This window comes from Triplophysa rosa, linkage group LG16, assembly GCF_024868665.1.
Source record: "Triplophysa rosa linkage group LG16, Trosa_1v2, whole genome shotgun sequence".
In the NCBI taxonomy this organism is placed as follows: Eukaryota; Metazoa; Chordata; class Actinopteri; order Cypriniformes; family Nemacheilidae; genus Triplophysa; species Triplophysa rosa.
The window spans coordinates 4,249,160-4,273,601 of NC_079905.1; the positions used below are offsets into that span (position 1 = coordinate 4,249,160).

Below are 24,442 nucleotides of genomic sequence, written 5' to 3' on the forward strand. Positions count from 1 at the left end.
GTGATTTCTATTATGTGCTAATCTGAAAAAGACAAATGAAGAAAACACCAGACCCACCCCACAAACACCTTAACATCAAAGATGCGTTGCCCAGCAGACCAACCATTGGTCCAATGATGAAAGAGTTAAGGCTAGGGGTGACAATAGGATTTATACGGCAAACAAAAAATAGAAAATGAGTAGGAGGGCAACATTAACAAAAGACTGTATGGTTGTGTCACGCTGACCATTAGAAGCTGCACACAGAGAAACAGAGAGAGAAATAAAGAGATCAACTAGAGAGAAAATAAACTGTAATGATGGGCAGGAGGCCTAGAAAAGCAGAAAAAGAGGAAGGGGTTAGGAAGAGAGGACAGAACACATAAAAAACAACAGAAGTCAGTTTGCGTGAGACTCTGGCTTAGTATCTTTCGTATCAGATCTGTCAGGTTTAGGGGTCTTCCAGTTTCCCCTCATTTGTGTTCATGAAAAAGTGTGATCTTTGCTCCTCTACGATTAGTTATCGGGCACGGCAGTGGCGACTTCATTAAACAGCACCTTCAATGATAATTGCTTAATTGGGGTCTTTCATTCTCTGTCAGTGTATGAGGGTCTGTGAATGGTTCAGATAAGACTGTAATTATGTGACTAGCTCGGATTTCCTCCTTCTGTAGAGAATGATGCTGTCAAGCGCCCCTCGTGACCAGCGCCGCCAGCCGTAACCTATCAGAGAGCCAGAGACACAAAAGAAGATGAGCGATGGAGGAAAGTAAGACTGGTGTTAGGGAGAAAAGGGTGTTAGGGATGCGTGTGGGAAAGAGAAACATAGATAAACGTCTGTGATCTGTGAGAGGAGCAACATGCTATTACCAAAAACCACAAAAGAGATTCTGAGGGATCTTGTGATGAATCTGATGCTGCAAGGGTCTACATGAGGAGCGATATTAAAACAATTAATTCAGACATTTAATGTTACTTTGGATAAAAGACTCAAACTATGTCAATGCTAAGAGAGGAGTAGAGGAGAAATTAGGAGAAAATAAGAACACAGGTAAAATAATTGAAAAGGAGATGAGAAAAGGGGAGAGAATGAGAAGCGAGGTGAAAATGAGATGAGATGAAGAGGAGACGGAGAGAAAAGAGAGTTGAGGATGAAGAGAATGTGACGTGTGACAGAAGTGGTGGACGGGGCAAGATTAGTTTAGCTATAGTGACAGATCAGAGAAACAGAAGAGTCCAGAGAAGAGAGATGAGACCAGGAGAAGTGAAGGATTAGTGCCACTCCAGGGATGTGTGTGTGGAATATGAGGAGTCCTGTAGGTTCAGTGAGGATTAGTCTTGCTCGAGGAGTGAGAGGCTTGAGAGAAGCATGCGAGAACATTTCTTGATCTCAGTTTGCATCATACGATACAGAGCTGTGAATACTGACAGCAGATACAAGTGAAGATACAGATTTGAATGAACATTTTTAAAACAAGACAAGACTAAAGATTTCTAAAAGTTAATGTAACTCAAGGTGCGCTACTGTATATCGATTACTGTAAATGTTTCTTATTTACAAAAAGGCGTAGTTCATTCAAAAACAGATTACTTTTATCAATTATGTGATTTCAAACGTTTTCTTTCTTCTTTCTTCCGCAGAACACAATAGAAGATATTTTGAAGGACGCTGGTAACCAAACCCCATTGACTTTCCTTGTATGGACATAAACACCCCTTGAGATATTTCTTAAAATATCTTCTTAATGTTCCACAGAAGAAAGAGTGATATACAGGTTTTGAATGACATGAGGGTGAATACATGATGTCTGAGTTTTTAGTTTCGAGTGAACTGTCTCTTTGAACTATTGTGCATTTATCACGGCTATTTCCAGCAAGATTTACATGCTTTTGTCTAAATTGTTTTATTTGTGGTTCCACTATCTCGATTTTCTCGTGTAAACTACATAAGATGTCATGTAGACTTTTTGCTAAAAGAGCCTCATTTGATTTCCTTTTCTCTTGTATTTTTGATATAAATAAATATTTTGATTTTAATTTAGTTAAATGTTACAAAGTTCAACAGAATATCATTTTGAAGATCATTTATTGTTTTGTTGTACTGTATATACTGAAATATAAAAAGGTGAGACAATGTTTATTCCAAAATAAAACATTTAAAACTGCATAAGAATTTTTGACCTATGGAAAAATTACTTCCAAGCAATAATATCTTCCTCTGGGTGAAGGCAGCAGACAGGTATCTTATTAAGTTTTGAAACAGATTCAGTTTGCGTGAGCCGCTGTAGTTTTATTACAATAAAACATTTATAACTGAATTTTTAGATAAAGCCCCCTCCCCCTTTAGGACTCAAATATAATTGGACAAATAAATATAATCATAAATAAAAGTTGTTGGTTGTTCATGGGTCATTCTGTCTTTAGTTTTGTATGTAAAATGCATGCACTAATGGATGATTGATTTATGGGTTACTAAACCCATTCGCCAATCTGGATTGAAAGCTCAGAGTGTGCACTTTAAGACCATAGTAATAATTATATTATATTATAAAATTAGAACTTAAATATGTTAACAAACAGCTAAAACAACAAAATTTTCTCAGTGTCCACATATACTGTATATGGACCTATAACTTCAGATATGAATAAACCGTGCACATGTTTGTGTCAAATGTATTACACATGTAGCACCTTGACTTTTCAAAGTAATTGGAAAAGACCAAAGGTAATTTGACTTCTTACAAATAAGGGTTCCTGTAAATTCACGGAATGGCAGGACATATACAAACTGTTGTGGTTTCTCTTAGATATTTTGTGGATGGCAAACTGAAAGCAGTTTATTGTGACTTTTGTGTGTATAATCTATAATCTTATTAAGTACAAATGCAGAACTTTTAAAGGTCAGATGTAAAACAGAAATGCACAAAATATGCAAATGCTTTAAAAAAATGCACAAAATATGCCAACTGTACTTCACTGTCTAATGTACCTTCACTTAAGCAAAAACAAAAGTAAAAGCATACAGGTGAACAGGTGCTTTACTGTACTGAACAGGTGCTAATACCTGTTAATAGACTTCCAAGAATATAAGTAAAAGAAGTCACTTATCTCAGAAATGTATAAAATTCTGCTTATATCTTAAGAGTTGATAATTAGAGTAAGTAATTATAAATGATCTTATATACTATTATAGAGAATACTGGGATATAACCAGTGCACAAAATGACAATATGCTGTATAGACTATAGACAGACAGACAGACAGACAGACAGATATCCATACAAATGCACAAATTCTTACAGTACATACGAATTCTTACAGTATGTATTTAATGTACTAATTTACAAATGAGTTAAATTTAAGTTTAATACAAATATTTAAAAATTTAATTTTAGTACATTGCCTATTTTTTTATTTTCAGGGTTTACAGTGTGGTTTACAGTAAACATACTGTATATGGTTTATATATATATATATAATCCAAGCAAACATTATTGCAGTCTGATATATAGTCGTTAATGTCACACACAGCTTCTACTTTTGATTTTTAAAATTATTAATATTAATAATTAATAATTAGTTATTAATAATAGGGGATGGTGACAAAAAAATGCAGTTTGACAAGACTTTGAAACACAGAATCTCCACCTAAAGACAAACTCAGAGCCTTGGAATGTAAGACACAAAAGAGAAAAACAAACAATATGTTTTGTATGTACTTGTATAATGTGCTTGTACATGTGGCATTAAAGGACTTTGATGCAAGCATGTATCGTGTGCCATTGTGCCATTTCAGTTCATCTATGGAATCTTTTTTCCATGTCCAACCTGTTTTACAGGGTGTTCACACGCACATTTAACGTCAAATGTCTTATTGTTTAACATTAAAAGTAAGAAGTCTTATTGTTTTGCTAAAAAAAACAAATGTTGGTTTGACATATGACGAGTTGTTGGCTACATCCTTTTTCACATATACATCCAACATGTTATAAAAGAAACATTAATTGTTTTTTTCAAAACAGGTTGGATTCTCAGGGCCGGCAGGTAACAACTGAGGTGCCCTTGAGCAAGGCACCTCACCCCTACTTGCTCCCCGGGCGCTGCAGTGATAGCTGCCCACTGCTCCGGGTGTATGTGTGTTCACCACTTGCTGTGCGTGTGTTCACTACTTTCTGGATGGGTTAAAAGCAGAGGTCAAATGCAAAAATATTTTCATATTTTGAAAATTTCTGGTATAGGTCACCTAGGTCACTTTCACTCACTTCACTCACTTTTTTTCTGAAAACATTATTTTTGTCTTGATAGATATAAAGACCAAAAGCCTATTAACACATGAACACAGTCATTTACTGAACATTTCACTAATTATCAATAACATATTTGTGAATAAATGTATCAGTTTTGTCTATGAAATACTGCAAGGGCTAAATCAATAACGAACAGCTGAGCGCTGGACACTGTACTTGGATTTTAACTTGGATTGACAGTTGCTTTCAGCTACAGGTTCTGTATATTGCTAAACAGATTTGTGATTGTTTGTCATGAACAGTAATAGTAACAATATATTTTGAAATATTTTGAAAAACTAAGCAGTGGTGGGGAAGGGACGGATTTAAATGTCCCTGCAAAATGCCACAAACTGATGTTGAAAAAAACCTTTAAAACATTTAAGGTAAGATTCATTTATTTTACTTAAAACTTGTTTACATTATTTTAACAAGTAAAGACAAACATAATGTAAATTCAAGGCAAACCCTCTTAAGCCCATCCTACTTACAGTATTTAGAACTCTACAAAGACAACAGTCACCCACTACAGATGACAAGCTTTCAGGATCACACAAATCTCAAGAACTCAATGAATGTTAGTATTTTTTCTGTTATCATTTATAGCTGCAACATTTAAGTAAATAAAAGTACAAAATGTGTCTTTAAAAACACCAATTTTAAATATAATTTACATTTTATTTTGAATTAATGTAAATATATAGGCATTTTTATTATATGTGACCATGGACTACAAAAGCAGTCTTAAGTAGCACGGGAACATTTTTAGTAAAAGACAAAAATACATCGCATGGGTCAAAATTATAGATTTTTCTTTTATGCCAAAAATCATTAGGATATTAAGTAAAGATCATGTTCCATGAAGATATTTTGTAAATGTCCTACCTTAAACATATAAAAACTTTAGTTTTGTGAGTGGATGGCCTGCTACAGTACCTCTGATTAACAACTTCAAAGGCAATTTTCTCAATATTTAGATTTTTTTTGCACTCTCAGAAACCAGAGTTTTAAACGGTTGTATCTCAGCCAGATATTGTCATATTATTGTATATATAACTCATACATCAATAGAAAACTATTTATTCAGCTTTCTGATGATGTAAAAATCTAAATTTCGAAAAATTGACCCATAAGACTAGTTTTGTTGTCCAGGGTCACATATGTTTTACAACATTTTTAATATTCATGGACTGAGGTGAATATCCACTATCAAAACTAAAAACAGGTCAGAGCAATAAAATAAAACTTTACTATTTTTGAGATAACATTTCCATCAACTTCAATGTTTTAATTCAATGTCCTTATTTTCTTATAGATTTGAATGTGGCTGTCCTGTAACATATAGCTCTGTAATTATGAATACTACCGAGTTGTCTTTTATGACATGGAATACAAATGGGCTCAGATCTAAGATTAAGGATGTGATAACAGAGATAGAGAAACACAAGTGCCATGTTGCATTCATTCAGGAAACACACATTGGGCGAACTGACAAAGATGTTTTTAAGAGACTTGACAATTGGAAATCAGTTTTTACAGAGTATCGCTCGCAAGATAGTGGGGTGGCTATTTTAATAAGAAAAGATATTCTGAGCAAATCAAAGATCTACACTCGTAAGGATGCTGCTGGCTGCTACATTGCAGTTAAATGTACCCTCAAAGGTCAGCTGTATACACTTGTCAGTGTGTATACTCACCAAATAGATTCAAGACCTCTAAAGAGACTTAGAATGATACTGGAGAATTTTGCAGCAGGCTTTTTGTTGATTGGCGGAGACTTCAACATCCCTCTGAATCCATTTCTGGACAGGAATTCTTTAACAGAGAATGAACGACATTTTATGTTAAGACCAACCGTAGAGAAATTGATGACATCTTTTCATCTTGTGGATGTATGGAGAAGGCTCAACCCGGTATGTCGGCAATATACCTTTTCAGGCCCCTCATCAACAAAGTCACGATTAGACTATCTTTTTGTGCCAGAGGAATCAGTACAATATGTTAAAAGCTGTAAGATTTCTGTGGAAAGCTGCCGCTCTGACCATCAGCCAGTTCTATTTAAAATCAGGTGCAACACAAAAAACAAATCAACAAATGACTTGGTTGTCAGCAAAACAAGAAAAAAATCTGATATCTCAAAATTCGTGGCAGAGGTTTCACAGCAATGGCTCACTGACAAACAAAAAAAATGGGGTCAGAAATTGAATATGACCTTTGATCACAGTGCTTTTGAAAAAATTCAGGTTCTGGATGTTGAAAAGGCAATTCAATCTTTGGCAGTAAACAAGAACAAAGATAAACGGCCAGATGGTATATCACTCTTATTCTATAGGAGCTATTCATACGCTCTCATTCCATATTTGTGCGTGTTTTATCACAATTTACTTAAACAACCAGTGAACGTCCCAAAGTCTTTTAACACGACTATAAATGTGTATGGGACTCATTTTATATATAATGTCGACTATCTGATTCTGGCAACCATCATGGCCAGGTGGCTTAATGACCACTTGGATTTTCACTCAGAAAACACTCATGAAGAAACAGGTACAAAAGTGCTGTTTGCATTTAAAAAGGGAGCAAAAATGATCCCATGGTCCTTATTACAGCACTGCTTAAGAAATGAACAAACGAAAGAACCACCTTTGCACACGGCATTTAACATTGACCTTCTTGAAAAGCTTCTGAAAAACAGTTCTTGTGGCAAGTACAAGTTACTATGCTGGGGCTGTCCACTAACTCCTGTATTGATGAGACTGTGTCTCATACATGTAGCTGAAAGATTTCTTGAAAGTGAAGGGCAGGAGGATTCAGAAGTGTTTATTTGTAAAGAGAATGTCATTGTGAGAATCTCTACAAATGTCAGTAGAGGAACTCTTGAAAAAGCACGGGAGGAATTACCCACTGTGCACTGTGAATTTGTTGATGAACTTACGAGTGAACAGTCTTAGTAGTCTTATACTTATCATAAGAATACATTATATACACCAAATTAATGAACACAAAGTTGTGTGCAATGTAATATTTGTTTCACATAAAATGTCAACATTTAACTTTAGCTAAAATTCTTAAAACATACATTTATGTACTTGTGTGTGTGTGTGTGTGTGTGTGTGTGTGTGTGTGTGTGTAATTTAGATGTTTAACAGAACAAAAATGTAAATACATCAGTCTCATGTTATATCATTGTGTTGTAACTGTTCTTTTGCTCTTTTAGCTATATTGTGGACAATTGAACAATTTATTTATTTATATCTTTTGTTATTTGGTCACCTGCCAGGGAAGTGGAAACTTAAAGATTAAATATCTATATATCTGTAGAATTACTGCAACTGTGTGCTTAACAATACACATTTAAGATAAGACTTTTTAATAATTCAGTTATTTTACAACTTTCTTCATCTTGATTTCAATGGTTTCATTTATTTTTTTTCTTGTAATTTTCTTGTTACTTTTATGGTTTTCAGTCATTCAGTTAAAATATACATTATTTTGAGACGATAAAAAAATGACATTTTTTTTCAAGTAATGTATTCAATTACCCTTCTGTATAGTTGAAGATCATGTTTACAATGGCATTTACACTAAGAAAATAAAAATAACTGATCTTTAGTTTGCTGTTTTATGCACCATTTATATTGTTTTTATTATAAACTTGAATGAATTGAACTAATGATTTGCAAATAATTCAAAGTGACTGAATCATAATAGGCTACACTGAAGACGTCTGTTGGCTAAATGCTACAACAAAGCTGAGAAGATTACTTTCATGTACTTTCTTTATAACTTTCAGCTCTGCTTGAAACTAACATTGTTTCCATACTAACAGAATGGGCAATTTTGTTTTATTTCTGAAACGTAAAGAAGAATATATTTGTAAGAAATATCTTTGAATTAGGATACAATTTTTTTATAGAATATAAAGCCTGTCAGTAATGCATAAGCAATGAATCATGTTCAGGTTTTCATGTAAAAGTACAGATTGATGATATTCTGACCATATTCAGAGGGCAGCCTTATTAAAGAAATAATTGAGTCATTTGTTTATGGACTCATGTTTGGATAGTGTACACTGTATTTAATTCTGCAATGTCCAAAATATACCTTTACATTCATATTGTATTCATATTGCATATAGGTGATAGTTGTAAGGGAAAACATATATATATATATAAATAATTTCAAATATTCTCCTCCAGTAATGTTGGCTACATTGACAACAATAAAAACAAAACCGGACAGGACTGCTGTCTACTGATACAGAGTAATGGTACAGACCTTAGAACAGTCCATGAAGCCAGCACACTGAAAAACTATGTTGTCCTCCAGTGCAAATATTTTTTCTGCCTCCCTTGGTAACCTTTTTTTTGTAAAAATTTTATTCAGCAAACAAAACCCAATATCTCATGCCATTTTGCTTCTTAAGTAAATGTAAAAGTAAATCTACTCAATATCTTACGTCATTTTGATTCTTAAGTAATGTATCTAGATTTAAGAATGTAGATATTTGTACTAGCCAACTGTAGCAAGGCACACTTTAACAAGTTTAATACAGAGCGACTACGCCACCATGAGACTTCGCCAGGGACAATCAGAGTATGCTTGTGCTTAGACACACAGGTTCAGTTTAGTAAATCGGGAGGAGACGTGGGTATAAAAAGATGTACTTTTATTAGAGTAATAAAACATCCAAAATATCATTAAAAGAGCAAAGACTAAACAATTCAATGGAGAGCAGTAGGTGGAGAAAACAGAAAATATGGGCAACCTGCATCGTCAGACATGCCAAAATACAGGAGCCGAGGCGTGACAGCAGGGAATATGGGCACAACAAGGCCTCCACAACATGTCACAACCGTTACACCTGTGCAGAACACTTCAAACCAGTTGTGGAGGAATTATGGTCATCTTTTCATCTTGTTGATGTGTGGAGAAGACTTAACCCCCCAAAAAGGCAATATTCTTACCAGCAAAACAATGTCAAATCAAGATTGGAATACCTTTTTGTACCAGAGGAGTCGATATATTGACAAGTGCTTTATTTGTGCAGAACAAAGCTGCTCTGACTATTATCCAGTTGTGGTTGAAATCAAAAAGACAGACAGAAACCAGAATATCTAGATATCCGTTCAGACAGTGAAATGCATATCTCAAGACTTAGTTGTGGATCACTGATTGAATTGTAAATGTAAATATTGGTTGACCCTTGATTTGTCTATAAATCCCCAGACACCTTAGTGCCGGTGAGGTTGATCGGGCAATTCAGGCTTTGGCAGTGAACTATTTTTAACGTCCAGATGGTATACCACTCTCCTTCTGTAAGAGTTACTCACATGATCTCATTCCATATTTGTGTGCTTTTATCATAAAGTTCTTCAAAAACCAACAAACATCCCAAACACCTTCAATGAGAGGAATAAAGAATCTAAGATTCATTACATATACTGTATAATGTTGACTGTCTGTTTTTTGCCACCATCGTGGCCTGATATTTCTAGAGAAAATGTAATTGTTATTTTTAATTTTTCGCTGATGGAAATTATCTACATTTATAAGAGAACCTGAAAGAAAAATACAACAATATAAAGTTTAAAACTCTTTTTAGTTAAAAACTTTTTTGCGAGACATGATGAGAGTTAGTGAAGTTTGCCAGTGTTCCAATTAACAACATTTGGCAAGTTAGCTTAACAAAGCAACAGTCCATTTTTGTCTTTTCATTCTCATATATTTTTGTTTGAGTACATGCATTCTTTATTTATTTTATTATTTGCATGCCTTTAAAGCGTGTGTGTGTCTCTACTGTAATTTATAATTTGATGATCAAGAATTATGTTGTTGCTGTTAGATCATTTAGCAGATTGTTTTACATTTAACTATGTACTAGATAAACAAAACAAAAACACTTTTACCTTTTGCAACAGAGACAGCAGCGCAGAAGTATTTCATATTGAATTTGATACTTCATATTTAAGTAAATCTTTTTTTGTCATTTATGACCAACCTGCTTTACAGGATGTTCGTGTGCAGGTCTAAGGCCAGAAGTCTCGTATATTATCAGAAGTTGAATACAAATAAATAATTATAGGTTTATTAAAGTATTCTCACACTCAAAAGAGAAAAAACTCTCTGGTTGATCTTAAATCATGGAGAGTGGGTATACATGTTTTAAAAATATGATTTAAAAGTTTTCTTTAACACAAAATTACAATGTAATTTAAACATGTCAAAACAACCACTTGCTGACAGATGCACATACTAACTTTTTCAATGCATCATAAAATGCAATGCATAGAGTTTTTTTATTTAGCGCTGTCCTGAAAAGTCTGTTGTACATAATAGATGTTGGACAATTCACAAAACACAATAACTCAAATACATTTACAAAACAGTTCAAAAGTTTATATTCCGTTGGTTCTGTTTGTGGTGTTTCCTGATTAGTCACTTTAGATTAAATTGTAAAAGCAAAATACTGTAAATGTAAAAGGAAAAATTATTAAATTATTTTATCAAAATCAGAAAGAAATTTAGGTGAAAGGGACCCCATCAGCGTTCTGTACCAACATTTGTTGTCCACCAGAGGGCAGCCTAGTCAAAAGAATCACTTTGCTGAACAGGTATTTATTATGTTGGGTTGATGAGATATACAGTATGTACATATTGTATTGTATTCAAATTTACAACCATGTTTTTCTTATTTTAAATATACAGTAAACAAGACTATAATATTTTAATAGATGCATATTAAGTCCCCCTTTAGTGTTACTTATTTTACCATGCATGAAGCAAGTAACAAAATTCATATGTAAATCTGAGTCAAATGCATATCTGCAACTTGGTTAAAATGTTTTTATTACAAGACAAATATACTGTAGCTTTTCTTAAAAAAAAACATACACACACATTTAGATTGAGATTTTTTTTAGAATTCAGGTTTGTCATCAAGTCCACACAACAACACCAATAAATTGAAGCAGTTCAAAAACTTTTGTTTAACAAACTGCTTTAATGGCAACAATTCATTTTATTTCCACAAACGGCTGCATCACTCTGTGCAAGTAAAAGTGTTTAAATACTGAGTTTACTGTTTATTTATCTAGAAGACCACACAGCTTTCAATGTCCTCAATGTGACACCAGGAAGGTCTTGAAGACCACTCCATTGATTAGCCGTGAGTCGATGAACCACGGTTACATTGAGTCATCTTCCTTTAGATCTTCCTTTCCTACAGGTGCGCCCCCCTCCCTTTCAAAGCACTAGGGGGCTGACACAGAAATAAGATGTCGTCACATTTTTACTTCTTTGCCCAAGGAGATAACATATTTATGAAACACTGTTTGTCTAAGGTAATTAAAACATAACGCTTCATTATGTAAGGTCTTTATACACCTCTGAAGACATAGTTATATTATATTGCATTTCTGATGATCATAGATGTGACACATTCCCTTTTCTCTTTTCTTGGCTTGTTTGTTGTGTTCTAAGGTGATTTCTATCATGTGCTAATCTGAAAGACACAAAAAAGGAGACACCAGACCTCCCCACACAAACACCTTAACATCAAAGACGCATCGCCCAGCAAACCAGCCATCAGTCCAATGATGAAAGAGTGAAGGCTAGGGGTGCCGACAGAATTTATGAGACAAACGAAAAATAGAAAATGAGTGGGAGGGCATCATAACAGGTGTACACATTTATGTTTGAAAAAAGAAAAGACTATTGTTTTTGCAGGGGTTGTGTCACGCTGACCATTAGAAGCTGCATACAGCTGAAACAGAGAGAGAAACAAAGAGATGAACTAGAGAGAAAAGAAACTGTAATGATAAGCACGAGGCAGTGAAAAAAATGTGAAAAAAACCCCAACAGAAGTCAGTTTGTGTGAGACTCTGGATTAATATCCTTCGTATCAGATCTGTCAGGTTTAGGGGTCTTCCAGTTTCCCCTCATTTGTGTTCATGAAAAAGTGTGATCTCGGCTCCGCTACGATTAGTTATCGGGCACGGCAGTGGCGACTACATTAAACAGCACCTTCAATGATAATTGCTTAATTGGGGTCTTTCATTCTCTGTCAGTGTATGAGGGGCTGTGAATGGTTCAGATAAGACTGTAATTATGTGACCAGCTCGGATTTCCTCCTTCTGTAGAGAATGATGCTGTCAAGCGCCCCTCGTGACCAGCGCCGCCAGCCGTAAAGAGAGCCAGAGACACAAAAGAAGATGAGCGATGGAGGAAAGAAAGACTGGTGTTAGGGAGAAAAGGGTGTTAGGGATGCGTGTGGGAAAGAGAAACATAGATAAACGTCTGTGATCTGTGAGAGGAGCAACATGCTATTACCAAAAACCACAAAAGAGATTCTGAGGGATCTTGTGATGAATCTGATGCTGCAAGGGTCTACATGAGGAGCGATATTAAAACAATTAATTCAGACACTTTTAATGTTACTTTGGATAAAAGACTCAAACTATGTCAATGCTAAGAGAGGAGTAGAGGAGAAATTAGGAGAAAATAAGAACACAGGTAAAATAATTGAAAAGGAGATGAGAAAATGAGAAGAGAAAAGGGGAGAGAATGAGAAGCGAAGTGAAGTGAAAATGAGATGAGATGAAGAAGAGACGGAGAGAAAAGAGAGTTGAGGATGAAGAGAATGTGACATGTGACAGAAGTGGTGGACGGGGCAAGATTAGTTTAGCTCCTGTAGTGACAGATCAGAGAAACAGAAGAGTCCAGAGAAGAGAGATGAGACCAGGAGAAGTGAAGGATTAGTGCCACTCCAGGGATGTGTGTGTGGAATATGAGGAGTCCTGTAGGTTCAGTGAGGATTAGTCTTGCTCGAGGAGTGAGAGGCTTGAGAGAAGCATGCGAGAACATTTCTTGATCTCAGTTTGCATCATACGATACAGAGCTGTGAATACTGACAGCAGATACAAGTGAAGATACAGATTTGAATGAACATTTAAAAAAGAAAAAGAGAGACCATCCCTAGCTGATGTTTTACTGACGTGCTTAAAATAACATCATGAGTTAAATTTGTGGCATGTCAGTTATTTTTTAAAAATTCAGTTAATCAAACCAAGAGAAAACACTTTCTAAAGACTTGAAATCTTCGGGGCACGTTTACTTACGAAATACAGGTCTGAGTTATAAAATCAAATTCTAAATCTAGTAAACAGTGTACATTTAGTAAAAGTGTAAATTCCATAAATAGATTACTTTCGTCAATTATGTCATTTCAAACCATTCCTTTCTTCTCTCTCCAGCAGAACACAACAGAAGATATTTTGAAGAACGCTGGTAACCAAACCCCATTGGACCCCGTTGACTTTCATTGTATGGACATGAACAACCCTCGTGACATTTCTGTTCCACAAGAAAAACGAGTCATATACAGGTTTTAAACACCATGAGGGTGAATACATGATGTCTGAATTTTCTCTTTGAACTAATGTGCATTTATCACGGCTATTTCCAGCCAGATTTACATGCTTTTGTCTAAATTGTGTTATTTGTGACTCCCATATATTGATTTTCACATGTCTAGATGATTCCCCTTGCTAGATGGAAAACAGCCTGTTGTTTGTTTCCATGGCAACATCTTGAAATCTCTTAACTGGGAGCACTGGTAGGCAAGTCAGAAATGGGCTGACAGGATATAAAAAATACCCAGACAACAGCAAATCAATATATGTCCTGTTGATTGAAATTGATGAAGAGAGTGACGCACAGAAGAAAAATGAGCAGTAAAACAGACAGAAAGAAAGATGGACAGATGGGTTTGTGTTGACTTAGTGAACCTAATGAGCATCACAGCAGAGCCAGAGAGCAAGCCTGCGTCCAATTTAATTGGCCTGTAAGAAAAAGGGGGCGGAGACAAATGAAAGAACAGTTTGATGGAGGACAGGATGATGAGCCTAATGGAAATGTGTGTTTCAAGAGAAAGAATGAGAGAAAATATCTATTTATACGGGATCTTATTGTTCTAGTACATCTTCATTCTCATACATTCTAAAATGTTGTGTTGTTTAAATTCATAGTTGGATAAAATATGGACAAAACCTACCAATGGGTTTAAAGTCACCATGCAATCAAACAGGAAAAGTGTTTTACACAGTGTTGCAGTGATTATTATAAATGGTTTATCCAGGCACACCATTATTTTTTTTAATTCATTTGCACTTGTAATCGTAAGCTCCTCTCCCCTTCTCAACAACAACTCTTCACCACATGACGTAAGCAACAAAAAAGAGGAAGGACTATACTGACTGTCCAATGGCCAGGCATTGTTAGCCCTCCCCTCCAGGCCCAACTTACAACAAACCAATCAGAAAGGTAAGGGCAAAATAAAGCCCCGCCTACATTTTTTTCCGTTTCATTGTGACTTTAACCAATTTAACCTATGCTCAGTTCCAACACTCATGGTTGGGTGACAACCCAGAATAGGTTCAATATAATGTATAGGTTGGTTTTGTCAATATACCATATTTTGTCCATATTTTACCCAACAATGGGTTAAAACAACTCACCATTTTTTCAGTGTCTACATTTGAATAAACACGTCATATGGAGGATTTATTGTTTTTATAATATATGGCATGTAGTAAAATACATCAATAATTAAGTTTAACCAAACTGTGCAAATGACTTCTATCAGTTTAAATTTATTTCTCAATAAATGTACATTTAAAAGGTCAAACAACATTTCTCTGTCATTTACTGAAATGTACTTTTCATTGCACATCAAAATAGAAAAATGTACATGTACACTTTACGTACAGCCACAGTACAAATGTGATCACCCTGAAGATTGAATTAAGAGGTACCGGCAGGCCAAAGCTGAAGCACATGGGGAGATAAAGATGGATGATGGTGGAAGGGCAGAGACAGAGATGAATGGATCGTGACGGGACGGGCCCGCAGAGAGAAGATGAGGGATTGACCAAAGGGACAGAACTTCACAGATGGACTCAATAAAGCTGTTGGAGTCCCGAAAAATACAGAATGGTAACGTAGGAAGAGCTTGGAGGAGGAATGTAAAGGGGTCACGTCATGAATTAAGTTTACCGTGATCTTTTGAGATAAGAGTTCAATACAGCTCTCAGAACTCAAACGCGTCCAAGAAAAACTAAACTGCAAACACTGACTCCGACTGAAACCTTTGGGTTTCTGCCATCATTTTACATCTTAAAGGTTTTTTAGAGTAAATGTTTGTGCAAAACAAACTTTGTGACATTTCGGCTTTTATTGATAAGTGCCAAAACCGACATGAAAAATGAAGACCACAGCTCTGCGAAATTTCTCTTCCCATGGCTGACAGCTATTATTCTAAGCAGAATGAGTCTCAGTCAATACAGGTGACTGGCCATCGGTGATCAATTACAATGCAGGGACAGCATTGATCAGACTCAGTCATATGTGACATAAACAAGACGTCGGCGATCGATGGCTCATCAGAGCGTTCGGCCCAAAACAATCGCACTGCGTCTCAATTAAGAGAAGCCGGCGCCGCCGTGCACGCTTTGATAAAGAGCCTCATTTAACCACATCACTGTAAGACAATAGAGCTCTCTGCAATCGTTCGCCGAGCGTGTGATACTGCCACTGCGCCGGCAGCTATCAGGGAACCTGCCAGATCAATCATCTTTTGTTGCTTATTGCAGCGGAGAGAGAGAGAGATGGAGAAAGAGATGGAGAGAGAGAGAGAGAGAGAGAGAGAGAGAGAGAGAGAGAGAGAGAGAGAGAGAGAGAGAGAGAGAGAGAGACATCCGGATGAATGTTGTGGCAAACAAATGGATGGGAATTCTGCTTCAAGTCGTGAAGCTGCACAATGGTGTTCCATTTTTATCATTCGCAGTATGAAATCCTTTAGTCCCTTTCTTACATTCTCGTTCTTACATTCAAGTCTTTCTTGAAGTCCATTTATTCATTTTAATAAGGTCCTCTGATCTTGACCTGAGAGCTGCAGTAACAATGCACTTAATAATGTAAATTATGGCATTTTCTTGTCGAAATTGAATTACCCTTAGACCCTCACCTTAACCCTTAAATAGCTTTAATATACTTACATGTTCTTAAAACTCGTAGTGCCTTGTGGCTACATCGTACAAAATGCTGTTTTTTTAAGCAATGGTTGGGTAATATATGGACTAACCCAATTGTTGACGTTAATATTAACTAACATTCAATATTAATATAGACACAATGTCACTTTTAACCAAAAGGAAACTTACACTACTCTGTGGCTGCATTCTGTAAAGCTTGTGACACATAAAGTGAAAAAATTGAAGTTTGTGTCTTTTACTCCATGTTTCTATCTTTAAGGCCATCTATACACTAGCGTACAATTCATGATTTATAGCTGCGAAAGAAACGATGAGTTATTAGGTATAGAAAAGCTAAAAACGTTTCAACAAGAAATATGTCTAACCTGCTCAGCGTGTTGTTCTCACTTGTTTTTGCACGTATATCTCCAATGTTTCACCTAATATATATATATATATTAAAAAACGAAGAGACAATTGTAAGAAAATAAGTAAAATGATTTAAAATAACATGAATAGACCACATTGAAAAACGTAAACAATGCTAGTCCAGAAGACCTTCCTGTTTCAGTTTTTAACACTACACAACAGTTTAAAATACAACCAACTTAATCAAAATGTCAAACAAACATCTTTAAGATTTCTTTAGATATGTACGATTAAAAAGTAATCAAAATACATAAATAATAAAAATGGTCTACTGGACAAGTGTTTACATATTGCGAAGTGGTCTAGTGTGTCTACTGTAGAGAAGAGGAATGATGCTGCAGACATGGCTATTTCAACAGGCCACAAACCTTGCTGAGGTTTGACAAGATCTCTGAATCTCAGGAAGACACACGACATTACCCAGGTCTTTTTTCAGGGAGAAAATTCTCAGAAGGACGAGACTTGTGCAAAAACACTTAGCCGGTCCATTTAATCTCCTGGCTGTCTAAGAGAAACAATTGAGACATTAAAGAAGAGACTTTTTCCTCTGGGAACAATTACAAAAACATTCCAGGAGCTGAACTTCATTTCCCATTCCACCTCACTTATCTTACTTATCCACAAAAACAAACAAACAACACTTGATCGAACCACACTCAGACATGTCGGAGTACTAATGGATTCGAGGTAAATGAATCAGCAGCATTAAGCGGCTCTGAAGGCTGTCAGACTAATGGTGCACTATGATCTAATGATGCTCAAACAAGCGCTGGAGCTCCTATCTCCGCTCACCTCCCTCACCCCGAGCTCCTTCAAGCCCACTGCAGCGAGCCATAAACAGCTCAGAGCTACATCAAAGCCCACCGCTCCAGACCCTGAGAATGAAAGCAGCGGGAGATGCAGTTTTGCACAGCAAGTTCCTGCATAACCGCACGCTCGGAAATCAAAGCTTTACAATATGAGCGCGCTGTCTGTAAACTCTTCTCTGGAGATGCTCGTGGTATGGACACATAAATAAAGGATGCACTTGTTGTAAAAAAGACCTAACGCAGATTTAAAAATATGCTTAGAGGAAAATGTGCTGATAAATGCAACATTGTAATGTTATCCGGTGCCAGTGGAGGGCAGTAGAATTAAAGAAATACAGGTCAGAACTCAGAAGCAGCTAACAAATGAAGTGCATATGTTACACGCACGCACGCACGCACGCACGCACGCACACACGCACACACACACACACACACACACACAGTATATGTGCATATGAAAAGTTTGGTTCCAAAATGAGATAACTCTGTTTTTAAACATTTTCAAAAATCATGTTTTTTTATTATGTTATCATGTTTTTATTGTTTTAGTTGGCTGTATTTTTTTAGTTATTATGGCTTAAATCAAAACAGATCAACTGCAGTTTGATTGATATTAATTGGAATGCACAATAAAAAAAACTTTTTTTTTAAATGGAGCATTTTGGAACCAAACTCTTCATACAGTACATGCAGTAGTGGCTTAAAGTAATGTCCAGGGGGGCAATATTTGTACAATATTTGATTTTAATATACCCTCAGGTTAGATTAAACCAAAATATGAGGTGTACAGTACAAAAGACTAAAATTATTTATTTGACAAAATGATTTGGCAAAAAGGCAAACTACAACATTGGAAAACGTAGGTTTTATTCTATAGGGCTGTCAACATACACTATCAGATTTTCCCCTACACAGTTATTGTTGCCAAAAGAACTCACGATAATGATATTATTATGATAAAGCTCGACTTTTTTTCACGTACATGCATATACACACATATCCTGCATGACTCTCTAGGAATAGTAAGCATTGATTGACTTTCCGAGGCATTGAGCTCATTTAAGCCTAAATGCTTTAGATATGAATGCTATTAAAAGGATGGCGTTATAAAAAATGAATTACTACACAAGTAGCAGTAAATTGCACTTAAGGAGAAGGAAGAAAGAGCCGGAAGCGTGAGCAATCCAGACGTCACTCAAGCCAAGTGCAGCTTCTCTCTTCAAGCCATAATCGCTGATTCTCTCACGATGGACTGAAAAAGGAAAGAGTGTATTTCTCCGTCTGGTTGATTTAGGGTCAGTAAACTGCCATTCCTTCCAATCAGGAAAAAGCGTTTATCTGCATTAATAATGAGGATAAATGCTAATTGCAATGAATCAAGGACGAATCAGCGCAGAAGAGAGTCCTAACATTTATTATAACCAAGACAGCAATGCGTCTTTTGTCCTTGAAACCATACTGTAATTAGCTTCATGGTTTCTCTGTGCCAACTGCACTGACCTGGGAGTGATAAAAACACAAATTAAACCGGATCTGTCCCCTGATGCAAGATTTGCTCACGGACATGCATGCGAATCGTGGTAGAGATGAGGACAGCATATGTTTTAATTTTGGTGAGTGCTAGTCAGTTGCCTCCGTGCTTGAACTTCTGCTCTGATTAAAGTTAAGTTATTAGCCCTTTAATGGTCAATGTTTAAAAGCCACTGCTCTTATAAAAGCCAAGAATGATTCATCCATGACCTTGAAGATCGCGGTGAGGACATGTTCCCAGTGACGCTCCATTATGATATTAATTCTTAACCCCGGACAGCAAAAGCTAATAACAGTTTAACTCAAAGGGGAAGGATTACAGAAGCTATGCATCTTGCTAACAGTCAAATTTTGGAGCTGAAAGCTCAAGCCAGGATTAGTAATAAGATAAAAGCTGATAGGACTGATCAGAAGAACAGGTATGGTAGCAGTAATCATTGAGATTTGTTTTTGTTTGTCTTGTTTATGCAATTACTGTAATTTAGTGTATTGGTAAAAGATACATTATTTATTTACATATTTAGATCCATATTCAGTATTTGAGTCCCGTCCTTTCCTTCATCTCAGCCACCCTGAAGACCCATCTGTGATTATGTGACCTGTCTGACATCTATGGTTTGTTCACTTTAAATTCCGTCAATAAAATATATTAAAGGAAGAGTTTACCACAATATTAAAAAATATTTTTTTTAAATATTGTGTTGGGATTTAAAAAATTTTTACAGTCTGAAATCTTTTTGTAGGCACCTCGGAAAAGGTTTTATCTGCATTCTGAGCTGTTTTGAAGTAAAACCCTTTTCAGTTCTATTTGACTGTGCACATATAACTTTTTTGTTTTCCCAATATGGACAAAATGGTCCTACTTTTGCACAATTTAAGCTTAAACTTAAAACTATGGTTAAAACGAGCCAAGCATGTGATCATTGACATTCTGTTTTTATTGTGTCTTTGTTATGGTTTTGATGACTATATTTTAACAATAATATTCTTAACCCAAATTGTTGACTTCACTAGAAATTTGCGTGGAAACCCGTTGCACTAAACTATTTTAGTTTTTACACGGGTCGAAACTAAACAGGTTTAGTTAAATTTATATATCATTTTAAGCTGGCAAATCAAGTTTCCATTAGTAACCCAGATAGAAACCATTGAATCGATGTTAATAGTTGATTTGTCAATGCTAATTGCATTGAATTAATATCACTTTTGCACTCGCAATTAATGTTGAAAAAACGTTGAAATTTCAACAAATCACCATTATTTTGATGAGTGTTTGATTTAGTTGGGCTCTTGACTTGAATTTTAATGTTAAGTTATTTATAGCTGTCCATGTGTACTTATATTGTGCTAAAAGAACTAAGATACAGTGGGATCAGAATGACTTTTGAGTGTGTTCTGTTATTAACATGTGAATACCGAGTTATGATACAGTTTAAAGCGATGAAAGCAGTGTTATGGATGACTAACAGAATAAATGATCTTCTCAAAACTGTTACATTTCTGAATCAGTTAGACGTGAAGAAAAACGTTTAAAGAAAGTCTAGAGTCAAGAGCCCAACTAAAGCAAACACTCATCACAATAATCGTGATTTGTTGAAATTTCAATGTTTTTTCAACATTAATTGCAGGTGCAAAAGTGATATTGATTCAATGCAATTAACATTGACAAATCAGCTATTTTAACATTGATTCAATGGTTGCTTGCTATCTGGGTTACTAATGGAAACTTGACTTCCCAACTTAAAATGCTATGTAAATTCAACTAAACCTGATTAGTTTCGACCTGTGTAAAAACTCAAATAGTTTAGTTCCATGCACATTTCTAGTAAAGTCAACAATTTGTGTTAAGAGTGTATACTGGATGTATTAGTTTTATAAGACAACATCTATGGTGGCGCTTGAAGTTATTTTTGTGTCGGGTTATCTGGTTTATTTGGTGTTATGCGAAGGAGTATTTTATTATCGAAGGTTGTATGTACTAGTTTTGTAATTTGTGTCATAATTTCTGCCCAGGGACTACAGATGAAATTGAACTCTGTAGCTCATTCTGGGGCAGTCATTGACTCTCCACTGTCTCTGTTAAATAAATAAATATTTTTACTTTATTAACATAAAGAAAAACTAATTACACGATGATAATATGGCAACTAGTCTCAAGACACGCAACAACCAAACATAAAATAAGATCAACATTTCTCATTGGACCATCGTTACTGTAAAAACACACAAAAGGTCACTAAAGAGATATTGTAACCCTAAAAAATAGAAATTCAAGATCAATTGCAACCTCTCTTAAGGCGAGAAATACTCAGAGAAATCTCTCCTGACATTGATCTTTAATAATTCACATTTCTCAGGTTTTACCTCATTGATGATTTCATACCTGACTCCAACAACAGTGCCGGAGTAACACTGACTTTCTAGTTATCGTGAGCTTGGCAGTGTGACCCAGTTTTGTCAACCGAGCAGAGAGATGACAGCTGAAGTGCTTTTGAACACCAGCATTGAGTGACAGCTTTAAATACTACCCCATCTAAAGCGTGATCTGCCTGTGTCGTAGAGCATTAGTACCTGCATATACAAGCAAAAGATTTTACCAATGAGGAGAGCGATCAGGATGCTAAATGGAGGAGATTAAGGTGATAGTACATTTGTTTATAGCTGAAGCTGATGAAAGTGTAGCCAAGGGCAAGAATCATGTGGTAATCATGTTTACCGAAAGCATGATGAAGGGCTCATGAGATTCCACTGCCGGAGCATAACACATTATGAAGGTGTGGGTTTAATTACATGTTATCACGTAATAGAAGTGAAAAATATTTATCACTCCATAATATCGAAATTTAAAACAATACATCGCACATTTCAAGCTGCAATACGTAACTTGAGGCTCTCTATCGCCATCTCTGTCTGAAACATAAAATTGCAGGTTACTTTGTGTGCTTATCTTTACATACTGTAAGAAAACTCTTTCTTTTCTGTTCCGTCAGCTCACATTTTAAACATCTTAGGGTCATTCGGGTGGCTGTTTGTGGGCCCAAGTAAAAAGAACCCATATACAAATGCTTTTTATTCTTGTCAATACATATCTGTCATCTCCTTAAATGGCTAGTTAACCCAAAATCTGTCATCATTTCCTCGCCCTCATATCATTTCAGACAGAAAAATAAGATAAAAGATAAAAATACGATATTTTGAAGAATGTTAGTAACAAAACAACGGTATCTATTCACTTTCGTTGTATGGACACAGATCCAACGCAAGTGAATGGGTACCGCCATTGTTCATTTACAAACAATCTTCAAAATATCTTCTTTTGTGTTCTGCAGAAGAAAGAAAGTCATACAGGTTTGAAATGACAAGAGGGTGAGAAAATGATGACAGAATTTTCATTTTTGGGTGAACTATCCCTTTAAATGCACATTTTATAAATTGACTGCTAGGACAAAGTCGGATAACTTAGAAGAGCGATTGCTACCACTCACCTTAATAAGCTGTATGATTTAAGGCTATCATTCACGTCCACAGCACAAATGATATGGGACAAGCAATGTGCCCAAATGTATTACTTAGCCTTACGGGTTCCAGCGTGAGCAATAAAACCACGGTTGTGCCAGCGGTGCATGTGATCATCAAAATGGAGCGATTCATCACTTGGTTAAATAACACCATCACACAACAGTGATTCGATTTTTGCGCTGATCAGGGAAATAGCTCTTAGTTCATTTCACAAAGCTCTGTGATGAATGGCACTAATTGAAAACAAAAAGATTATGATGAAGACACGCATCATACAACAGCACTCAGTTTGGAAGCACAATCGTTCGGATTAGGTCTCTTTCTCCACTGCATAATATAATAGAAAGATGTTTGACTAAAGTGAGGGGCAGTGTGTGCTAAATATTTAAGCAGTCATACATTATTTGTAGCTGCAGTCGCTGAACAGAGATATTACACCCATGTTGCATGCAGGTGCAGAATCCAGCAGTAGATTCCGAGAGGATAACTGAATGAGATGCATTTTAAATCAATACTGCGCTGTTTTAATAGATGCCACGACTGCGTTCAGTGTGCACAGCCAAAGGTGAACTTGAATGATTTTAAAATAGGCTCACGGAATAAAAGGACACCCCTGCGTAGGAGATAGTGGTCTGAACCAACAGTGTTAGCCGCTCGACCACAGTTGCAGGTCTGTTTTATCTCAGTAGAAAAGAATGACAAGACCCTAGAATGAGAGAAGTGCATTAAAGGAACAGTTCTTCAAAATTAAAATTCTGTCATAATTTACACAACCGCTTTTCATTTCAAACCTGTAAGACTTTCTTTCTTCTGCACAACACAAAAGAAGATATTTTGAAGAATGTTGGTTACGGAAAATTGTTGGTTTGAAGGTCAATTGGGAGCAAATGTTTTTGGTTACCAAATTTCTTCAAAATATCTTCTTTTTTGTTTTGCAGAAGAAAGAAAGTCATACAGGTAAAAAAATTACAACAGGGTGAGTAAATGATGACAGAATTTCTATTCCTTTAAAGTGATAGTTTCATCATTTACTAACCCGCATGTAATATCAAACCTGCGTGACTTTTTTTCTTCAGAACACAAAAGAAGATGTTTTGAAGAACGTTGATGACCAAACAACACTGACCCCCATTGACTTCCATTGTATGGACACAAAACATGTCTCAGAAGATTCCACAGAAGAAAGAGACATATACATGTTTTGAAGCACATGGGGGTAAATCAATTGTGACAGAATTTTAATTTTTAGTTGAACTCTCTCTTTAACAACATTAGTTCTGGTCTACAACCAACCTATGTAGGCTGCATTATAGACATCTGATGCAAAGGTTACAAAATAATTACACTATAACATCTAGGACACTATATTCGGCCACAGCATTGCACACATCCTTCACACTAAACGCAATCCCATAATGCATTGCAATAAGCTTACTGAAAATAAATCCATGCTGGGGGACGAATATAAAAAACCCCACAAATAAAAGGCAGCATCCTTGTAAACAGCTCACTAGCCGTGTCACCTACAACAGGCCAAATCACATCACCCCTCTCTCTATTTCTCTCTCTCTCTGTCTGCACAGGCTCTCTCAGTACCATGTAAAGAAAGTGAATAGACAGTACTGCCTAAAGCCAGCGGAGCAGTGGACTGTGAAGAAAAACAAACAGGGATAAAAAACAGTGGCAAAAGGAGGAAACAAGAAGAGACATAAACAGTCCGGGGGAGAGATAGAGAATCAGTGCAGAGCTAAACAGGCACCAGAGTGATTACACGTGACCGTGGCCCAGGGTCAGAGAGGTCACTCACCTCCATGTTCCCGCTCGCTGCCTCTGTGTAAAAGTATTGAAGCGGAGCGGC

At 36.0% G+C, this 24,442-nt stretch overlaps 1 protein-coding gene across 1 annotated transcript; it reads left to right on the forward strand.

Moving 5' to 3' along the window:
* Positions 1–4,801: 4,801 nt before the first annotated feature.
* LOC130567166 (uncharacterized) lies at positions 4,802–7,835 on the forward strand. The gene is made up of 2 exons (XM_057355112.1): positions 4,802–4,842; positions 5,581–7,835. The coding sequence occupies exon 2, from the start codon at positions 5,621–5,623 to the stop codon at positions 7,214–7,216; it is 1,596 nt and encodes a 531-aa protein (XP_057211095.1). The 5' UTR covers positions 4,802–4,842; positions 5,581–5,620; the 3' UTR covers positions 7,217–7,835.
* The last annotated feature ends 16,607 nt before the right edge of the window (positions 7,836–24,442 follow it).

What these genes read in the sequence shown, in the direction of transcription:
- LOC130567166 (XM_057355112.1), top strand. Translation starts at nt 5,621, where the DNA reads ATGAATACTACCGAGTTGTCTTTTATGACATGGAATACAAATGGGCTC.